General features: G+C 39.9%; 3 protein-coding genes across 3 annotated transcripts; 1 reads left to right on the top strand and 2 right to left on the bottom strand.

The window, feature by feature from the left end:
* Positions 1 to 974: 974 nt before the first annotated feature.
* Positions 975 to 4,129, bottom strand: LOC132838138 (myoneurin-like). Its single transcript, XM_060858308.1, has 2 exons — positions 3,881 to 4,129; positions 975 to 3,062 (listed from the first exon to the last, which is right to left on the bottom strand). The coding sequence occupies exons 1-2, from the start codon at positions 4,059 to 4,061 to the stop codon at positions 2,317 to 2,319; spliced, it is 927 nt and encodes a 308-aa protein (XP_060714291.1). The 5' UTR covers positions 4,062 to 4,129; the 3' UTR covers positions 975 to 2,316.
* Positions 4,130 to 4,457: 328 nt separating this feature from the next.
* LOC132838139 (chorion transcription factor Cf2-like) lies at positions 4,458 to 6,339 on the bottom strand. Its single transcript, XM_060858309.1, has 2 exons — positions 6,079 to 6,339; positions 4,458 to 5,914 (listed from the first exon to the last, which is right to left on the bottom strand). The coding sequence occupies exons 1-2, from the start codon at positions 6,263 to 6,265 to the stop codon at positions 5,241 to 5,243; spliced, it is 861 nt and encodes a 286-aa protein (XP_060714292.1). The 5' UTR covers positions 6,266 to 6,339; the 3' UTR covers positions 4,458 to 5,240.
* Positions 6,340 to 15,931: 9,592 nt separating this feature from the next.
* On the top strand, positions 15,932 to 19,077 carry LOC132837952 (acidic mammalian chitinase-like). Its single transcript, XM_060857998.1, has 11 exons — positions 15,932 to 16,060; positions 16,384 to 16,413; positions 16,572 to 16,773; positions 16,921 to 16,977; positions 17,047 to 17,212; positions 17,414 to 17,538; positions 17,631 to 17,754; positions 17,830 to 18,015; positions 18,111 to 18,233; positions 18,365 to 18,503; positions 18,697 to 19,077. Exons 1-11 carry the CDS (start codon positions 16,036 to 16,038, stop codon positions 18,963 to 18,965), a joined length of 1,446 nt encoding a protein of 481 aa, XP_060713981.1. The 5' UTR covers positions 15,932 to 16,035; the 3' UTR covers positions 18,966 to 19,077.
* Positions 19,078 to 19,374: the final 297 nt, after the last annotated feature.

The raw sequence follows: 19,374 nt of genomic DNA, 5'->3' as shown, positions 1-19,374 counted from the left end.
GTCATGGAGAATAACACGCGCCACATGCAAAATGAGTGGAAATTAGTTATGTGTAGAATACAGACAACACTGAAAAGCAAAACATTGCATTGCTCTTTCCTTACTTGCTTGATTTAATCAAAAAGGGAGGACTGTTTAGGAATAAGTGTCTGCTGAATACATTCTGTACTGAAAAGTAAAACCTCTGACGTCACTCGATCTCTTCAGCCTGAAAGCTTCAGTGCTAAAAGAAGCGAGTGTAATTCTACGTCGTATATTCAGCAATACTCAAAACAGAGGCCCTTCTGTATAGGAAAAGTATCACAGAAAACCTCACAAATAAAATATGAATCTGAAATGATCTGAAACATTCTTTTTTTTTTTTTTTTTTTTAAATCGTGTCCTTTGTCATAAGGTCACACTACCAGGGTTTGGCTGACCAGCTCTTAAAATAAAAAGAATCATTGACACTAGTTAAGAGAAAACCTAAACCATATCTTGTATATGTCTTTCACTGGGACGGGAGGTTTTAATACAGCAGTACTGAAAAACTATAAAGGTGTTTGATGCCATCAAACAACATGTGATCACTGGGCATGTGTAGAGCAGGCATTTGGGCCTAAATCAGATATTTTCATAGTTTTATGCATCGTCAAATGTGGTGTTATGATAACAGGATTACAATTTGTTGGATTTAATGTTTAATTTTAGTAAATGTTACTAGAACTGTTACAGATTCTCTATACATATATCTCACATTTTATATATATATATACACATTATTGTCGTGTCTCTGCTGCACTAAAACACCACTTCCCTTCACCCAGTTTTCTTTCTATATATTTTCTTTCCCTCACGTTCGTAGACTGTTTCCTAGTGTAAGGCCTGCTCAGCAACCGTGGAGCTGGAACCCTGCTGTCAGATATTCAACTGGGAGACCAGGTTTGGGATGCAGCTCTGGAGTGAAAGATGAGATCAGGACACAGACCACAATGCACTGTAGAACATTTTATTTTATTTTATATTTCACAAAACGATCAACCAGAACGAATGTGATTTACAAAAGTATTGTATGCAAACAAAAAAAGCAAGCAAACATGTTTTAAAATGCTTTAAGTTACGGTTAGGTAGCGTTCATAAAAACAATTTCCTTATCAGCAGTGCTCATCTAAGATAACAGTTGAGAGCAAAAGTTTGCATCCCCTGTTGGTAGATCCTCCAACAGTATGACTATAAGACACGTTTTCATAACCCTCTGGGAAAATCTTAACTCAATTACAGCGCAATTCCAACCTTAGAAACACGATAGATACAATTATACCGAATTAACTGTAAGATGTTTATTGATATTAGTGATATATTTTTGGATGCTGTTATGTATGAGTCAGTTACAGTGGTGTTTAACAGAGGGTTAAAAAAAATAATTCAACACTCTCAAACGTAATAACTGATAACTATGGAGGTTTTGGTGTTAGCTCCATAGCTCTTAGTCTTCTTTTCTCATGCACTTTCCTGTGAAGACTTAAAACACTGGACTCAAAGGTGCCGAATGCAGCACATGTATGCGACACATTTACGCTGATTTTCAGCTAAGACCCGAGCTAAATGCTGAATTATACCGAGTAAATAAATGAACGTGATGCTGCCACACATAAAACCTCTGACCAACATAAATATCAGAGGCGGTATAGCACCATGTGACACTGTCTGTGGGGGTGGAGCCAAGTTAAGTCTCGCATTAGACTGTTATATAGTGCTAACATTAACAGTTATCTAATTATAGTGATTTTTTTTTTTTACTTTAAAAATCTCTTCATCCTACTGAAAGGTCTGTTTTGCATGCAATTTTCCAGATCAGTAAATACTTTCAAAGGCGGTCAAACCAGATGTACAGAGATGTTTGGCTCTGACGTGCCACCTAGTGGACACAGCATTAAAGTGTAGATGAGGTTGTGAAAGATTTGGAAAAATGAATGGATTTTAATGAACAGGCTGCAAGCTGCTGTTGTTATCTTCCTTTTCTGTACAACTAGCTTTTAGCGTTCTGTACAAAACGGATGTTCGAATAGCGGTTAAAAAGTGACAGCCCTATTTGTCACTATAAATAATGTGGTTGTACAAACTTTTGCACTCAACTGTATCAGCTTTAAAATAAAAAACACTGTCTAATCTCTCTGTGAAACATTTCAGCAGTGAAAATCTGATAGAATACACATTTTAAGAGCAGGATTAAAATGTTTATCTCTGCGCAAACGGACACACTCGCGTACACACACAGTATGTGAAGGCAAAAGAAAAGAAGGAGAACTTGTCGCTCTTCGAATCCTTTACGCTGTCTCATGTGCACTGTTGGTTTTTAATAATCGTGGCAGCTTGATGTTGATGATGATAGTGTATGTGGACTCTGACCTGCTGAGCCCGACTGAAACGTTTCCCACACACTGAACAGCTGAAGGGTTTTTCTCCAGTGTGCGTCCTCTCGTGTTCCTTTAAGTGCGCTTTCTGGTGAAAAGTCTTCACGCAGAACTTGCAGGGGAACGGCCTCTCGCCCGTATGCGTCCTCAGGTGGATTTTGAGCGAGTGAGCGGTGCTGTACCACTTCCCACAGAGATCGCAGCGGAGTTTTTTCTCCTTGCAGCTCTTGGTAATCTTACGCCCTTTGGAATTCCCGTCACTCCTGAGAGGTCTGCGACGCACCTTGGAGCGAAACAGTCTTTCCGCAGCCGGGCTCTGCAAGTGAAACGGGAGATTTGAGTAGTCGTGCTGAGAGAAGGACTGGGTTGTTGGGTCGAACTGGCTTTCAGCGTTCACTGGACAGGAAGTTAACTCGTCGCTGCAAACCAGCTGGACGTCATTTTCCTCGAGCTTGACCGTGACGTCCTCAGTAGAATCTGAGGGGAAATGGAGTGCTGCTGCATCTCGCTCTTCAACATCGTGCTCTTCGGTGCTGAGATCCTGCTGCATGGTGCTAAGCTCCAGCTTCACTTGAATGAGTGAGGCTTCCGAATCTACCACCTCCTCATTACTGTTCTGCTGTTCAGGAGGAAATCCAACTCCCCGGCTGGTCTGGGCACCTGTCAGAACTGCAGCAAAACATGACTATAAAACACATCAGAGAAAACAGATTGATTTCAACCCTGATCTGCTTAGAGCTTCGGTACGCAAGATAAAACCCTGGAGGACGTGGCATGATATGTGACGAACCCCTTGCTGCAGAACCAGAGGTCCAGGGGTTGGAGTCCGTCCAAGGGGGTGGAGTCGGACCAAGGGGTGGAGTCGGACCAAGGGGTGGAGAGAGTCCAAGGGGTGGAGTGAGACCAAGGGGGTAGAGTCAATCCAAGGGGGTGGAGTCAATCCAAGGGGGTGGAGTCAATCCAAGGGGTGGATTCAGACCAAGGGGGTAGAGTCAATCAAAGGGGTGGAGTCAGACGAAGAGGTGGAGTCAGACCAAGGGGTGGAGTCAGACCAAGGGGTGGATTCAGAACAAGGGGGTAGAGTCAATCAAAGGAGTGGAGTCAGACCAAGGGGTGGAGTCAGGCCAAGGGGGTGGGGTCAAACCAAGGGATGGGGTCAGATCAAGGGGGTGGGGTCAGATCAAGGGGGTGGAGTCAAAACAATCCCTGGATTTTGAGTTCAGCTGCTAGGACTCTAGCTAAACATTATTTAGCATTAGAAGCTGCTAACTAAAGCCATTCCTAACTAAAGCCATTCCTAACTAAAGCCATTCCTAACTAAAACAAATAACAAGTAGGTGATTACTAACATTTTGACCATTTTCTGTACCGTTTATATCCTAAACACAGGATAGTTTTATTAAGAAGAAGTGCATTAAAGGGAAGAAAGAGCACATCAACTGAATGTAACATAAACAACATTGTATAAGAATCAGCAGCTCGTTCACCTGGTCCATTGTTGATGCTAACTTCCGCTAGCATTTTCCTCAAATAAATATTCTCCTGTTTAGAGCGGTCTATTTCGTCCTGATACTGAGAAACAGTGTCTTTAACCACTTGATATATTTCTGCTGCAGCAGCCATTAAACGATCACAAAGAAACGAATTCAGCGTCTCCAAATGAGCCATTTTTTCAGTGTAGACTCGTATAAAAGTGTTAGTGCTCTGCTTCTTCTTCTGCTGCTGCTTAGTTATAACGGTAGAAGGCTCTGTGTCGTTAAGCTTGTACCGCCCCCTGTCGGAGAACAGACGAAGCGCACTCAATGTTTAAAACAGTGGTCTGATATCTTTGCATGATGTTATTCTTTGTTGTAAACTCATCCAGCCAGCCATAATAGAGTATGAAGAAACAATCAATTTAATGTAAACTAGGTTTATTATCACAAATGCACACAGATATTAAGATATAAATAGTGAAACACTCAAAATGACCTTAAATCTGGACGTTTATCTCTTTACGTTAAATATTTATACAGCCGACCGTTTCAGATCCCCTCTCAAATTTTTCAAACAACGAGCGTACAATTAGTAAAGGTAGATATTTATTACGTACACTTCTGTGAATAGTTTACAGTGGACAGTTGTTTTCTTCATCTCATCAACTCAACATAGCAAACTCATTTTCTCTGCCTTTTTATACAATTTGTCTCTGTTATACAGTTTGAATAACGCTCTCATTAAAAGCTCTCATTAAAAATCAGATCCTGTGTTTTATTTACAGCCTGTGAGTTGCAGACATTTTGTATTTGTATTTTTGGAGCATCAAGTGGACCCACAATCCCACCATTAAAAAGCATTTACTTAATAAAGCACCAGAAGTAAAACAGTTCTTTAAGCAGTCAGAACAAATCACCTAAACGATCCCCTATTTATTACTAAAAATAATAAATGGTTGGTTTAACATTAATGACGTGTAAATCATCCATTTTCAGTTTTCTATAAAATCTGTATAAAATGTGTAAAACCTCTGAATCCGGAATAATAATAATAATAATAATAATAATAATAATAATAATAATAATAAAAAAACAGAACCCTGTGTGTTAATCAGTAGAAATCAGACTCACAAAGTAATTTGTTTAGCATGGATAGTAAGATTCATAAGCAGAGTAGTGAAAGAAAAAAAACAGCAGTAATACAGGATTAGAACTTCTGTTATATTCAGCAAATCTCTAATATTAAAACTAGCCATGTAATTGCATCAAATATAGTAACAAAGGTAACAACAAGAGACGAATAAAAGAAAATATAATTTTATCCACAAGTTTAATATCATCCAGCCCAGATTGTGATAAGAACTAGATGTGGTTAGAACTGCTCCTGGTGATGATTACGAAGGTGTATCTTCATAGGATTGGAGCGAGTAAAACTCATCCTGCACACTGGACAGCTGAAGGGTTTTTCACCCGTGTGAATCCTCTCGTGCTCTTTCAGGTGGCACTTCAGCTTGAACTGTTTTTTACAATAACTACAGCCAAAAGGTCTTTCTTTCTGGTGCACGATCATGTGTGTTTTCAGCGTCCCTTTTTGCTTAAAGGACTTTCCGCAGACTTCGCAGGTGAACAAAGCTCTGTGACTCTGTACGTGTGACGCTAGCTCAGGAACGTCAGTGAATGTTTGTTCGCAATAAGAACAAGAAAGAGGCCCTTGTTGCTCCATCTCTTGATGATCTTCTGCTTCCTTTTTAACTTCAACAGAAAAGTCATCCTGCGATGCACACGGCTCCACTTTGACGGCGTATAACGAGCCTTCGTGTAAATCTCTGGAGTCCTCGGTTTCATCCTTCACCCCGGATTGCTCCGAGATGCTCGATTCAGGGTCCTGATCTTCATCGACACTTGCGAACTTTGACGTACACGTGTGTTGATGACTCTGAGACGGTTGTGGTTGATCAGATGTGTTTGGATTGGCTTCTAGTTCCAGGTTCACTTCAATGAAGGAGGTGTCAGAGTCCAGGGCTCTCTGGTTTAAACTGTGCTTCTCTGAACACAAATACAGATCATTCACTAACACAAGGAGGTCAAACAGAAGTAAAAACAATCTCATTTGTTTCTAACAGACATGATTGAGATGATTCCTGAGTGAATGACATGATTACTGAGATGTTTACTGACTGTATGAGATGATTACAGATAGAGGAAGTTACCTGCTCGCTCCTGAACACTGTTGTAGATTTCAGCCAGCGCCTCCCTGAGACACCGGTTCTCCTGTTTTATTCGCTCGATTTCACTCTGATATTCACTGAACGCGTCTTTAAACACAGTGAATATCTCTCCAGCGACTGCCATCAAGCGCTCTGTTAAAAACGTGTTCAAACCGTCCAAATTGTTCATTTTACACTGAGACACTTCGCTTACGCCTAATCGTTTCTTCTGCTTCTTCGAGTTTTAAGGCGCTTGGCAAACAATACATTCGCTCATTACCGCCACCTACTGGTTCGGCGTGTGGCACAAATCGTCTCCTAACGATCGATCGATCGATCGATCGATAGATAGATAGATAGATAGATAGATAGATAGATAGAGTGAGTAATTGATAGACGTTTTTATGGTGCATAAAATGGTTAAAAATGGTATGCACATGAATATAGGAGTGTAAACATTAACATAAGTGATCAGATAAAATACTATTTAGATTTGTACCAAGATTCAGTTCTATTCTGCTTCTTGAAGTATTCGGACATTCTACGAGGAGACACAAACTCCATGTTGTCTTGAGGACAACAACCTCCTCATCAATACACAATTGTCGGACTGTATGTTTATAATCACACCCTTCAGTGTCACCCGAATGAGGATGAGGTTCCCTTTTGAGTCTGGTTCCTCTCAAGGTTTCTTCCTCTTCCATCTAAGGGAGTTTTTCCTCACCACAGTCGCCTCAGTCACCTCAGACTTGTTCATTGGGGATAAATACATTTAAATTTAAGTCTAATATTAATCTTGGATTTTTGTTTAATATTAATCTTTGAGTTGACCCAATGTTAAAAGTACAATACACATAAAATTGAATATAATTAAATTGCAAATATATTGCACTTAACATGTTGCTCATGTGAACAATGTATTATAAATGTAACTGTAATAATAAAATTTAAGTTTAAATAATGGGGAGTGTGACAATAGGAACAATTGTTGTATGTTCTGTTGTAGAGGGGGCCAGAGAAGAGGGTGCACACCTGGGGTAACCTCATGTAAAGAATGTGTGTAGGGCGCACAAGTTTATTAAAAGAAGAGTTAGTCTGAGATGTCTGTCTTTATTTTATAGAAAAAAGACACATAAAATATGGTGGCAGCGTGGGCACTTTTAGATTGTTAGTTTACAAGTTTAGAATTAGAGCGGAGAGCTGCACGTGAACAGAGCTGCACGATGGATGGATTAAAGCCACCATCACCGTTATGCATGGACGCCGAGACCATCTATCCAAGACCTGGAAATCCTGGAGGGACCAGTTTTGGCTCTACCTGGAGCTGACAATGTTGGACGCGGAGGAAAAGACGAAGGTCAAATTGTTTTACTACCTCATCGGCGAGAGCGGTCGGGAACTGCTGGAAACTCTGATGAGTGATGTGGCTGCGGATGCACGAACGGTAAAAAACATTATTGAAAAGTTTGATGAACATTGCAATCCCAGTATAAACATGACAGTAGAGCGCTATCGATTCTTCTCGAAAGGGGACAGTGGTGGAGCCCATCGACTCGAGATCCTACAGTGTCCAGTTGGATTCTGGAGGTGTTATAAGAAGAAACAGGAGACATCTCCGAAGGGATCATGGAATGACCCCCAGAGTCTCCAACCAAACAGAGACTGTTGATCCTGACAATACAAACCACGCAGAAACTGCAGATGCTCAATCACACCTTAGCGCTGTGGAAAATCAAATGCGGAACACTCAACAGTCAGACCTCCCAGCATCTGTTGTCACAAAAGCAGGACGTCTAATAAGGAAACCACTATATTTAAAAGACTGTATAACAAGTTAGAAAAAAAAACAAAAACAAAAACAGAGTGAAGTCAGAAATGAAAATGTCAGAATGAAAATGTTAAATTACTACACAGGAGTAATAAGAAAACAATGTTCTTTGTTTGTACAAGAAATTGAGAAAAAAAAAAAAAGAGAAAGGATGTGACAATAGGAACGATTGTTGTATGTTCTGTTGTAGAGGGGGCCAGAGAAGAGGGTGCACACCTGGGGTAACCTCATGTAAAGAATGTGTGTAGGGCGCACAAGTTTATTAAAAGAAGAGTCAAGTTAGTCTGAGATGTCTGTCTTTATTTTATAGAAAAAAGACACATAAAATAGGGAGCATGGTGGCTTAGTGGTTAGCAGGTTTGCCTCACACCTCCAGGGTTGGGGGTTTGATTCCTGCCTCCGCCTTGTGTGTGTGGAGTTTGCATGTGTGGGTTTCCTCCGGGTACTCCGGTTTCCTACCCCGGTCCAAAGACATGCATGGTAGGTTGATTGGCATCTCTGGAAAATTGTCTGTAGTGTGTGATTGCGTGAGTGAATGAGAGTGTGTGTGTGTGTGTGCCCTGCGAGGGGTTGGCACTCTGTCCAGGGTGTATCCTGCCTTGATGCCCAATGACGCCTGAGATAGGCACAAGCTCCCCATGACCCGAGGTAGTTCAGATAAGCGGTAGAAAATGAATGAATGAATGAAGTTTAAAAGATTTATAAAGTTTGTCGCGACAAACTTCGATGTTGGCTTTGTCGAGGCAAGTATTCGCAAAGGCCAGTGATTTTTGGAGGCAAGTGGACATAAGGGTCAGTGATACTTTTGGAGGCAAGTGGACATAAAACTTGTGAAATCTAGTGGAGCGCTAGGGTGCCAAAACATTTGGAGGCAAGTGGAGACGAGCATATGATTCCATCCGAAAACCTGTGACGCAATTACCCTCCTTGGGCTGATTTGATATGCCACATGTCCTGTTGTGCTAATGTTTTTTGTTTTCGCGTGACATCACGTGACGTCATCAGAATACCCGCGAGGCAGTTCCCCTTATTGTGCTGAGTGTTTTGAAATGTCACATGCCCATGTTGTGCAAATTTTTTTTCACGTGACATCACGTGACATCACGTGACGTCATCAGAATACCCGTGTGGAAGTTCCCCTCATTGTTCTGAGTGTTTTGATATGTCACATGTCCATGTTGTAAAAAATTTTTTTTATTCTGCATATGTGGGGGCGGGGCTGTGGCACAACTGAAAGGAAGAAAACAAACTTTAGACCAGGGTCTACAACATATCCGAATTTGGTGCATGTGGCTCGAAAGGAGGAGTTACTCTTAATAAATTTTTGTCTAAGTTTAAATAGGAAAACAGAATGTTGGCTTCTACAAAGCGACATAATAATATTAAGGTGTTGAACATTCAGTGTCTTCAGAACAGAGTTGTAGTTGGGAATAAGTAAATATGAGCTAGGAGTCTATAAAATGTGGAGATGTGAGTGTGTGTAGTGCAAATAGTTCAGAACAAAACAGGTCCAATTCAAAAAATGTAAATTAATTAATGAATTAATTAATTAATACCATCAAACCAATCAAACAACTTTCTTTAAGATATAAAGGAGTTCAGAATCAGAATCACAATCAGATTTACTGGTCAAGTGTGTTGAGACACACAAGGAATTTGGTTCCGGCAGTTAGCGACTCTCAAACGTACAGACATAAATAACACTATACTATACAAACTATACAAGAAAAAAAAAACAAAAAAACCAACAATGCAGACGATGAGATACAATATAGACAGAATGAGTATAAAATATGAATATAGAATGAATCAAATAGGCAAAATATGAATATAGAATATGGACAATCAGTAATGTACATAAAGTGTGGGAGTGCAAATAACAGTATTGTGCAATATTATGCTTTTTGTACAATATACAGCAGCAGTGGTGTGTAATATATACAGATGATGTGATGACTGACAGTCCTGATAATGCAGTACTTATGATAAGAAGCAGTGAATATAATTATGGTAAGTTGTTGATCAGGGTGATTGTCTGGGGAAAGAAACTTCCTGTGTCTGGCAGTTTTAGTAAACAAGAGTTCTGTAGCGCCTGCCAGAAGGGAGGAGCTGAAAGAGGTTATGTCCGGGGTGCGAAGGGTCAGTAGTGATTTTTCCTGCCCGGTTTCTGGTTCTTGTGTCGTACAAGTCCTGGGGGGTGGGCAGGGGAGCGCCAATTATTTTGTCTGCTGTTTTTACTGTGTGCTGAAGTCTGTTTCTGTCCTGTTTTGTTGCAGCACCAAACCAGATGGTGATGGATGTGCACAGTACAGATTCAATGACTGCGGTGTAGAACAGCATCAACAGCTCCTGTGGCAGACCATACTTCCTTAATTGGCGTAGAAAGTACATCCTCTGCTGGGCCTTTTTGATGATGGTGTTTATGTTGCACTCCCATTTCAGGTCTTGGGAAATGGTAGTGCTCAGAAACCTGAAGGCCTCCACAGATGACACCGGGCTGTTGGAAATTGTGAGTGGGACTGGTGTTGAGGGGTGTTTCCTAAAGTCCACTATCATCTCCACAGTTTTGAGGGTGTTTCAGCTGTTCTGACTGCACCATAGCACCAGCGGCTTCACCTCCTGCCGGTATGCAGACTCATCGCCATCTTGGATGAGACCGATGAGCGTAGTATCATCTGCAAATTTCAGGGGTTTAACAGTTTGGTCACTTGAAGTGCAGTCATTGGTATAGAGGGAGAATAACAGTGGGGAGAGGACACATCCCTGTGGAGCGCCAGTGCTGATTGTCCGAATGCTGGAGGTGACACCTCCCAGTCTCACCTGTTGTTTCCTATCTGTCAGGAAGCTGGTGATCCACTGACAGATGGAAGGGGTACAGTGAGCCTTAGGAGTTTGGAGTGGAGAATTTCCGGAATTATACTATTAAAAGTAGAACTGAACAGACAGTCAACAAACAGAATCCGGGCATATGTCCCTGGGCAGTCCAGGTGTTCCAGAATGTAGTGCAGTCCAATGTTGACTGAGTCGTCCACTGATCTGTTTGTATGGTAGGCAAACTATAGGGGATCCAGCATCTGTTCTGTGACCGTCTTTAGGTGGGCCAATACCAGCTGTTCAAAGGTCTTCATGACAACAGATGTCAGAGCAACAGGCCTGTAGTCATGCAGTCCAGTGATGGAGGGTTTCTTGGGGACCGGGATGATTGTGGAGAGTTTAAAGCAGGAGGGGACTTCACACAGCTCCAGAGATCTGTTGAAGATATAGGTGAAGATAGGAGCCAGTTGATCAGCACATGATTTGAGACAGGAGGGGGAGACCCCATCTGGGCCGGGGGCTTTCCTTGTCTTCTGTCTCTGAAAGAGCCGATTCACATCCTCTTCACAAATCATGAGTGCAACTTTATTGCTGGAAGGAGTTGTTAATGGGGTTCCCAGAGGTGTGATGTCAGTCAGTGAGCTGGGTTGGATGGGAGGTGTGAAGATGTTGTTCTCAAACCTGCAGTAGAAGGTGTTGAGGTCGTCAGCCCGGTCTTTGTTTGCTTCAATGGGAGATGGGGGACGACTCTTGTGGTTAGTAATGTCTTGCAGGCCTTTCCACACTGACGCAGGGTTGTTATCTGAAAACCTGATTTTCAGCTTTTCAGAGTAGCTTCTTTTGGCTAATCTGATGTCCTTTGTCAGTAGGTTCCTGGCCTGCTTATACAGAGTTTTGTCGAAATTTTTTTTTTCCAGCCAAAACTGAAAAAACTTCGACAAGCCAAGGAAGATGCCTACAGAGGGGAGGACAAAACTCTGTATAAGCAGGTTAGGAACCTGTCTGAAACCTTGTTCTCCTGTCCTTCTCTGTAAACTTTCAGGTCATACACTACTGTACATTACTAAACATCCCAAATCCATATGCACTTCTTCCCAAAACTGCCGCCATAATGTTGGAAGCCCACAATCATATAGGACATTTTGTATACTGTATTAAAGCATTATGTAAAAAGTTTCTGTTCCAGAGAGAAAATCCCCTTGTACACATAGCAAGCTTCATGAAGACATGTTTTGCCAAGGTTGTATTGGAAGAACCTGAGTGTCCTGCACAGAACTGGGACCTTAACCTCACTGAAGGAAATACCTTTAGGATGATCTGAAACATTGACTGCACTCCAGGACTCCACACCCAACATCAATGACTTCCACAAACCTTTGGACATAGAAAATATCATATGTTTCTTCTTCTTCTACTTCCTCTTTTTCTTCTTCTTCCTCTTTTTTCTTCTTCTTCTTTAGTGGTTAGTAAGTTTTCATTTATTTCAGCAGAAGAAACTTTATTTTTTTTGTTTGTGAATTATAATGTATGTAATATATGTAATATACTTATGAACAGAACAAAATTTATAATGAAATAGTGTTATATTTTGAACTGTGATATGAGTAGTAACAAAATGTATGTCTATGAAAGTATTAACGCCTTCTTACAGTGTATCTGTGTTGAATTGTGTACCTACTGTACAAGTCAGATTTGATGGAAGTGGTTAATAATGTGTTAGTAATAGTTAGTAATTAATCTAAATTAAGGATCATCCATATATTTTAAAACATTATGGGATTTTCTTATTTTTCTCATCTTTCTCCTCCTCCTCCTCCTCCTCCTCCTCCTTCTTCTTCTTCTTCTTCTTCTTCAGTGATTGACAATCCCGGAATATAACCGAAACACGACACACAGTTCACTCCTACCCTTCTCTCCATGTTCTGTCCAACTTTTAAAACTAATTCTTGGCTTTCTGCTTTCCATCTATTTACATTATAAGTAAAAAAAAATTGCTCCTCATCGCCATCTTGCAGAGGTTGACACATACTAAACTTATAGCCTTTTGGGAAAAAGTATTGTGGCAGTATTAATGTGTATTTGTATAGTCTGGTAATTAATGGTGCTTGCAAAGCAACATTCTTGTTATTGTGCCGGACAAAAATTCGGCGCGTAACTTTTCCCGCAGCTTTTGGCCTAGACCCATGAATGCGGTGTCAAGTCGATCGGCTCATTGAGGAGAGGTGTGCTATGAATTTTATAATTTTATGAATTTTATATCCAACAAACGATGTTCGCACAGTGGACGAAAAAGCGGGCAAAAAAATCCCATAGAAATGAATGGGAAATTCCGTGAAAATCAAAAATTTGCACAACATGGACATGTGACATATCAAAACACTCAGAACAATGAGGGGAACTTGCTCACGGGTATTCTGATGACGTCACATGACGTCACGTGATGTCACGTGAAAATCAAAAATTAGCAGAACATGGACATGTGACATATCAAAACACAGCACAATGAGGGGAATTGCCTCGTGTGTATTCTGGTCACATCACGTGACATCACATGATGTCACATGAAAAAAAAATTAGCACAACATGGACATATCAAAACAATCAGCACGATGAGGGGAACTTGCCACGTGCAAGTTTTATTTAATATTATTTTAAATGAATATGTGGGAAAAAATGTTGAACTGAAAAAGTTGAATTGAAAATGGTGTCAAAATGTTTACAAAATGATTCTAATGACTACTAGTAACAGTAACTGGTAGTTACTGAGTTGTATGTATATGTGAATTTCCCTTAGCCCTTATAGCCCTTTTCTTGAGTTTATGTTTCTCAACTTCAGGTCCTCAATGATTACAGTCTGGTGTTGATAATCAGGTTTACTTGTGCAGAGAAATAAAAGCCGGACTTCCTGTGCTGAATTTCCTAACAACACTAAAGCTGCTTACTAAATATCAGTGAAAACCTTTTTGAATAATGGCCACATTGTTCACTGACAGATCATAAGTTGGTGTATAAATTGGCAGCCAAAGTGCAAAGTCCATTCAATCTGGATGCAGTTTTGATGCCTGACTGAAAATCTATTATAAATGTTGATTGTCTTTTTTGGAAGAAAAAAAAGAATAAAACATATAATTAAAAAATATATATTTTAACTTATAAAGTGGACTATAGAGGTTGACAGAAGAACATATGGGTCTCTTTGCCACTAATATTTGATTTAAATGGCCATTATATTGCTTAGATTTTTTTTTCAAAGCACAAATTTAGATTAAAAAATATATTTTAAACATAGTAGATTCACATTTTCCATCTAACCATAAACAGATATTTTGAGAAAGTCTGCTTACATGAACAAATGACAGAATTGAAAAGTACATAGCTGTAATATATATTCCTTTTGTCTCAATAAATTTTTTCTGCTTCAAATAAATTAAAATCAATATTATTTGAAACATTTTTATTCCTGATATAAATCTTGCAATATGTTCCATATTACATAAGCATTAAGAGTATATGTTTTTTTGTCTGATCCTTTTCCATTCTAGATATACTTTTATTATCGCTGATTACACATTTACCTGTTATTTACCGAGTGCAGGAGCCAGACCTGCTGCAGAATAATAAGCACTTTTATAATTTGATAAGCTGTTTTTGAGACTCTTAATCTGTAATGGAAAATGTTATCGTTTCCATGCTTATATAATGTGTACTTGTATATCACGATGACCTTTAATTTACAGAATGTCATCACATACAAAAGGTGCAAATTCTACATTACCATTTAAATTCAGGCCTGTTACTTTGAATAATTAAAATATAGTTATAGTAACTTTAGTACTTTAGTGATAAAAAATATTTACTTTGATAAATGAAAGTATTCAGACCCCTTTCATTGCTGCACATATTATTGTGTTGTGAATTTGTTTTTTTTTTAATTTTCCTGTAAATCTACAATTTATTGCTCACAATTAATTAAAAATACAAAACTGAATTCTCTTATTTATAAAAATTAGGCAGACCCTTGTAGTACCCCTTATTGTAACTGTGGTGTTCAATTCTTGCAATGTGAATTGATTTTATATACGCTTATATGGCTTATAAAGGCCTCTGGGACCTTAAGGGACTCATGTGGGCAACATGTGAAAAAAGATTTTCTGGTATAAAAAAAACATTGTGTGACAATTCTTTGGGCAGAAGATCTAGCACTATGTCTGGTGAAACTCAGGCATGGTATGTTACCTGTTGTGTCTTTATTTTTAAAATAAACCATTAAAAAAACTAGTCAATATTTAACTCAATATTTAACACCCAAAATAATACAACGACGATATCATTTGTGTGACGATTTCCCCACACACACATATATATATTATTTGATCCCCTGCTGATTTTGTATGTTTGTACGTTCTATAATTTTAATGGTAGGTTTATTTTAACAGTGAGAGACTGAATAACAGTGAGAAACAGTGAGAGTGAATAATAACAAAAAAAAAAAAAACGCCAAAAAAATGCAACTCAAAACTTCAGCTCCCTCCATAGATTTTCGATGGAATTAAAGTCTCAAGGACCTTAATGTGCTTCATCTTGAGCCAGTACTTTGTTCCCTTGGCCGTGTGTTTTGGGTCATTATCTTGACGGCACACCCATCCATGATCCATTTTCAATGCCCTGGCTGAGGGAAGGATGTTCTCAGCCAAAATTTGACGGCACATGGCCACGTCCATCGTCCCTTTGATGCGGTGAAGTTGTTTCCTGACCCCTTAGCAGAAAAACTGGGGATGGTGTTCTTGGGATCATAGGCAGCATTCCTCCTCTTCCAAACACAGCAAGTTGAGTGGATGCCAAAGAGCTCGAATTTGGTCTCATCTGACCACAACACTTTCACCCAATTTTCTGCTGAATCATTCAAATGTTCATTGCAAACGTCAGGCTGGCCTGTACATGTGCTTTCTTGGGCATGGGGACTTTGCCTAGGATTCCACTCCTTCACTGTGTAGTGTGTTACAAATTGTTTTCTTGGTGACTATGGTCCCAAGATCCAAAAACCTTGTTTTTGTAAAAGATGGAAAAGCCACAATACTACAACTTCTATGCACTCATGAGTGTCAATATTAAGAGTTAGCATTTAATACACTGCACTTAATACACAAGGGCAGATAAGCAATTTCTAGCCACTTATCTTTGTTTAATCACTATCAAAATGCTGACGGCTATAATATTTTAGTCTGGGCAAATAAGTGACGGAGAATGAAATAAGGAAAGTGGTGTTGGTTGGGGTATATAAAAGGCTAGATGCTTCTTATGAACTGTACATAGGCACCATGGGCAAGCTTCTGATCTTTGTTGGTGAGTTGAAACCTCAGCATGCCTTTACTTTATTTTACCAGATTTTATATTATCTAGTCTAATATATAGAATGTTAAACCTTCTGCTGCTTTTAATTTGGTAATACCTTAAAATATACATCTAAATATAAGATTGTATCTCTATATGATATTTTTATATTATGCCTTTGTATTTTCTTTCGAATAGGATTGAGTATTGCTAACACTGTACTGTACTGTCAGTATATTTAGCTACATATGATTATATGTTTTGAATTGAATTGTTTTGAATTGCAGAGTTGTGTCGGAATATGTTGATATAAAGTGTCTTCATTTTATTTCCAGGACTGGCTCTCCTGCTGCATGTGCAGCTAGGTAAGCTTCTTGTTAAAATAGTATCCAGACATGTAATTTTATTTTCACATGGGTCACTACATCTTTGCTGATAAAACTACAGAATAAATAATCTCTAGACTAAGCTTTTTAATTAACTCCAAAATCCCTTACCATCTTTCTTTTTTAATTCCTCCTAGGATCTTCCTACATCCTGTCATGTTACTTCACCAACTGGGGACAGTACAGACCTGGAGCAGGAAAGTACTTCCCTACCAACGTTGACCCATGCCTGTGTGACCATCTGATCTATGCTTTTGCTGGAATGAACAACAATGAGATTGCAACCTATGAGTGGGACGATGTCAAGCTTTACGGAGAGTTCCAGGCCTTGAAGAATCAGTATGTTGATTTATTTTGATTTGATATCCACCTGGGCTCATTGGTAAAACTTAAGTATTCTAATTCATGAAATGAAAGCATTTTTTCTGTTTCATACATACACAAACACAAGAGAGGAATCTTAAATATTCTTTATGTTCTCAACAGGAACAGCAACCTTAAGACCCTTCTGGCTATCGGTGGCTGGAACTTCGGCACTGCCAAGTATGTAAAATACTGAGACATGATTCAAAATGTAAAGCTGCTTGGTCACTTAGTTCTTTGCTACCTTAGGTTCTCTGCTATGGTGGCCACCTCTGCTACCCGCCAGACTTTCATCCAGTCTGTGATTAAGTTCTTGAGGCAGTACGAGTTTGATGGTCTGGACATTGACTGGGAGTATCCTGGTTCCCGTGGAAGTCCTTCTCAGGACAAACAACTCTACACCACTCTGGTTCAGGTATTCACTGGCATGAAAATCAACCCACAAACAATATAGGCCTCAAATGGTCTTAGGCCTTAACTCAAGAGCATTTGAAACCTTCACATATATTCAAATTTGCAAACCGATCTATTTAATCTGTATCCAAACTCAAAAGAGACTGCTTCATTCTCTCCTTCCTATCTTCTTACTGACATTGCCATCTCTTTTTTATATTAGGAAATGATGGCTGCCTTTGTCGCTGAGGGCAAGCAGACCAGCCGTCCTCGTCTTTTGTTGACCGCTGCTGTCTCTGCCGGCAAGAGTACCATCGACTCTGGATACCAGATTGCCCAGATTGGCCAGTTCGTATAGACTCCTTTTAGTTGTTTTGACAGAGAATTAACCTTATTACAGGTTTCTCCAATAGGCTGACCCCAATACCTTTCTTTCACAGGGTTCTGGACTACTTCCATGTCATGACCTATGACTTCCATGGAACTTGGGAGCAGCAGACTGGTGAGAACAGCCCTCTGTACAGTGGACCAGCTGACCAGGGATCTTACATCTACTTCAATGTGGTAAGTGTAACTCAATACCAAAGCATTGATGTCTGATTTTTGGCGAGATCTGAATTTTCTTTTCCACCACTTCAGGACTATGCTATGAACTACTGGAAGAGCAATGGTGCTCCTGCTCAGAAGCTGCTTGTTGGATTCCCCACCTATGGACACGTCTTCAAACTGGCTAGCTCCTCCAACACTGGTGTGGGAGCTCCCACTGCTGGACCTGGACCTGCTGGAACTTACACCAGGCAAAGTGGATTCTGGGCTTACTATGAGGTGAGAATCAAGATATATTGTAACGTACTTCAAGATTCTTTCGTGCAATCACACATTTCACTTGATCTCACATACATCCAATGCTCTCTTTTCAGATCTGTACCTTCCTGTCTCAAGGAGCCACTCAGGCTTGGGATGCCCCTCAGGATGTGCCTTATGCCTACAGCAGCCAAAACATTTGGGTTGGCTATGACAACATCAAGAGTTTTCAGATTAAGGTATTTTCTATTTACATGGCACTAGAATCCAAAAGATTGGTCAAAGGAAGTTTTGGACCATACATGGTTTGTGAACATATGGCTTTGTATCTAGAATACACAGTGTTTGTCATTCTTTCAAATCCGTATAGATTGACTGGTTGAAGAAAAACAACTTTGGAGGTGCTATGGTGTGGTCTCTGGACCTGGATGACTTCAGTGGCACCTTCTGCAACCAGGGCAAATACCCTCTGATCAACACCATTAAGAGTGGACTGGGAACTGGCCAAAGTGAGTACAAATATTTTGATAGAGTAAATGTAATGTAAAGGTTTTGTTGCTGTACCTCCTCTACCCCTAAAATGGGATTCTGCATCTATTATTAACTAACTGTGATAAAGAAATGAATCCACACACACCCACCACACCCACACAGTAGCTACATGCAGTACTATTTATTTATTTGATGCTCTCTATCTTCTAGGTTGCTCAGCTCCTGCCCAGCCGCTACCCCCTGTCACTCCTGCCCCAGCTACTGCTGCCCCTGCTCCACCTAGTGGTGGCGGAAGCAGTGGTGGTAGCAGCAGTGGCTCAAGTGGCAGTGGCTTCTGTGCTGGCAAAGCTAATGGACTTTATCCTGACCCTAGCAACAAGAACCAGTTCTACAACTGCGATGCTGGCGAGACTTATGCGGAGCACTGCGCCACTGGACTGGTCTTTGATACTAGCTGCTCTTGCTGCAACTGGTCTTAAATCTAGTCTAGAAATATGAGTGTCTCTACGCTGCTCTTGTCTTGATTGTTTTGATTGGCCTTTTGTCATGTTAATCTATATTCTGAAATAAAGATAAACCATCAAAGTGAAACAGTACTTGTGGTTTCATCTGTTGAGTCAGGAAAAAATATCCATGTCCCAAGTTGCTATAAACAGGAAACAGTTATTAGCTAATATATGCCTCACAGATGCCCAGAGTCGGGCTAAACATGTGATACTCTAAAAGATAATAACAAAGATACGCCTATTATTTTCCTTTCAATTGCAATTGAATGTGTATTGCTTGCATCTAACAGCCATCATATTATTGTACGGTGGCTACACAAGTCTGCAGCACAAACCACTTTAAAATTGTTCAAGGGGCTTAAATCTTTTAATTTGATCAAAT

Source organism: Tachysurus vachellii, chromosome 22, assembly GCF_030014155.1.
Source record: "Tachysurus vachellii isolate PV-2020 chromosome 22, HZAU_Pvac_v1, whole genome shotgun sequence".
Taxonomy (NCBI): domain Eukaryota; kingdom Metazoa; phylum Chordata; class Actinopteri; order Siluriformes; family Bagridae; genus Tachysurus; species Tachysurus vachellii.
Note: the sequence above shows the minus strand (reverse complement) of the source record. Positions and strands in the feature narration are given on the sequence as shown.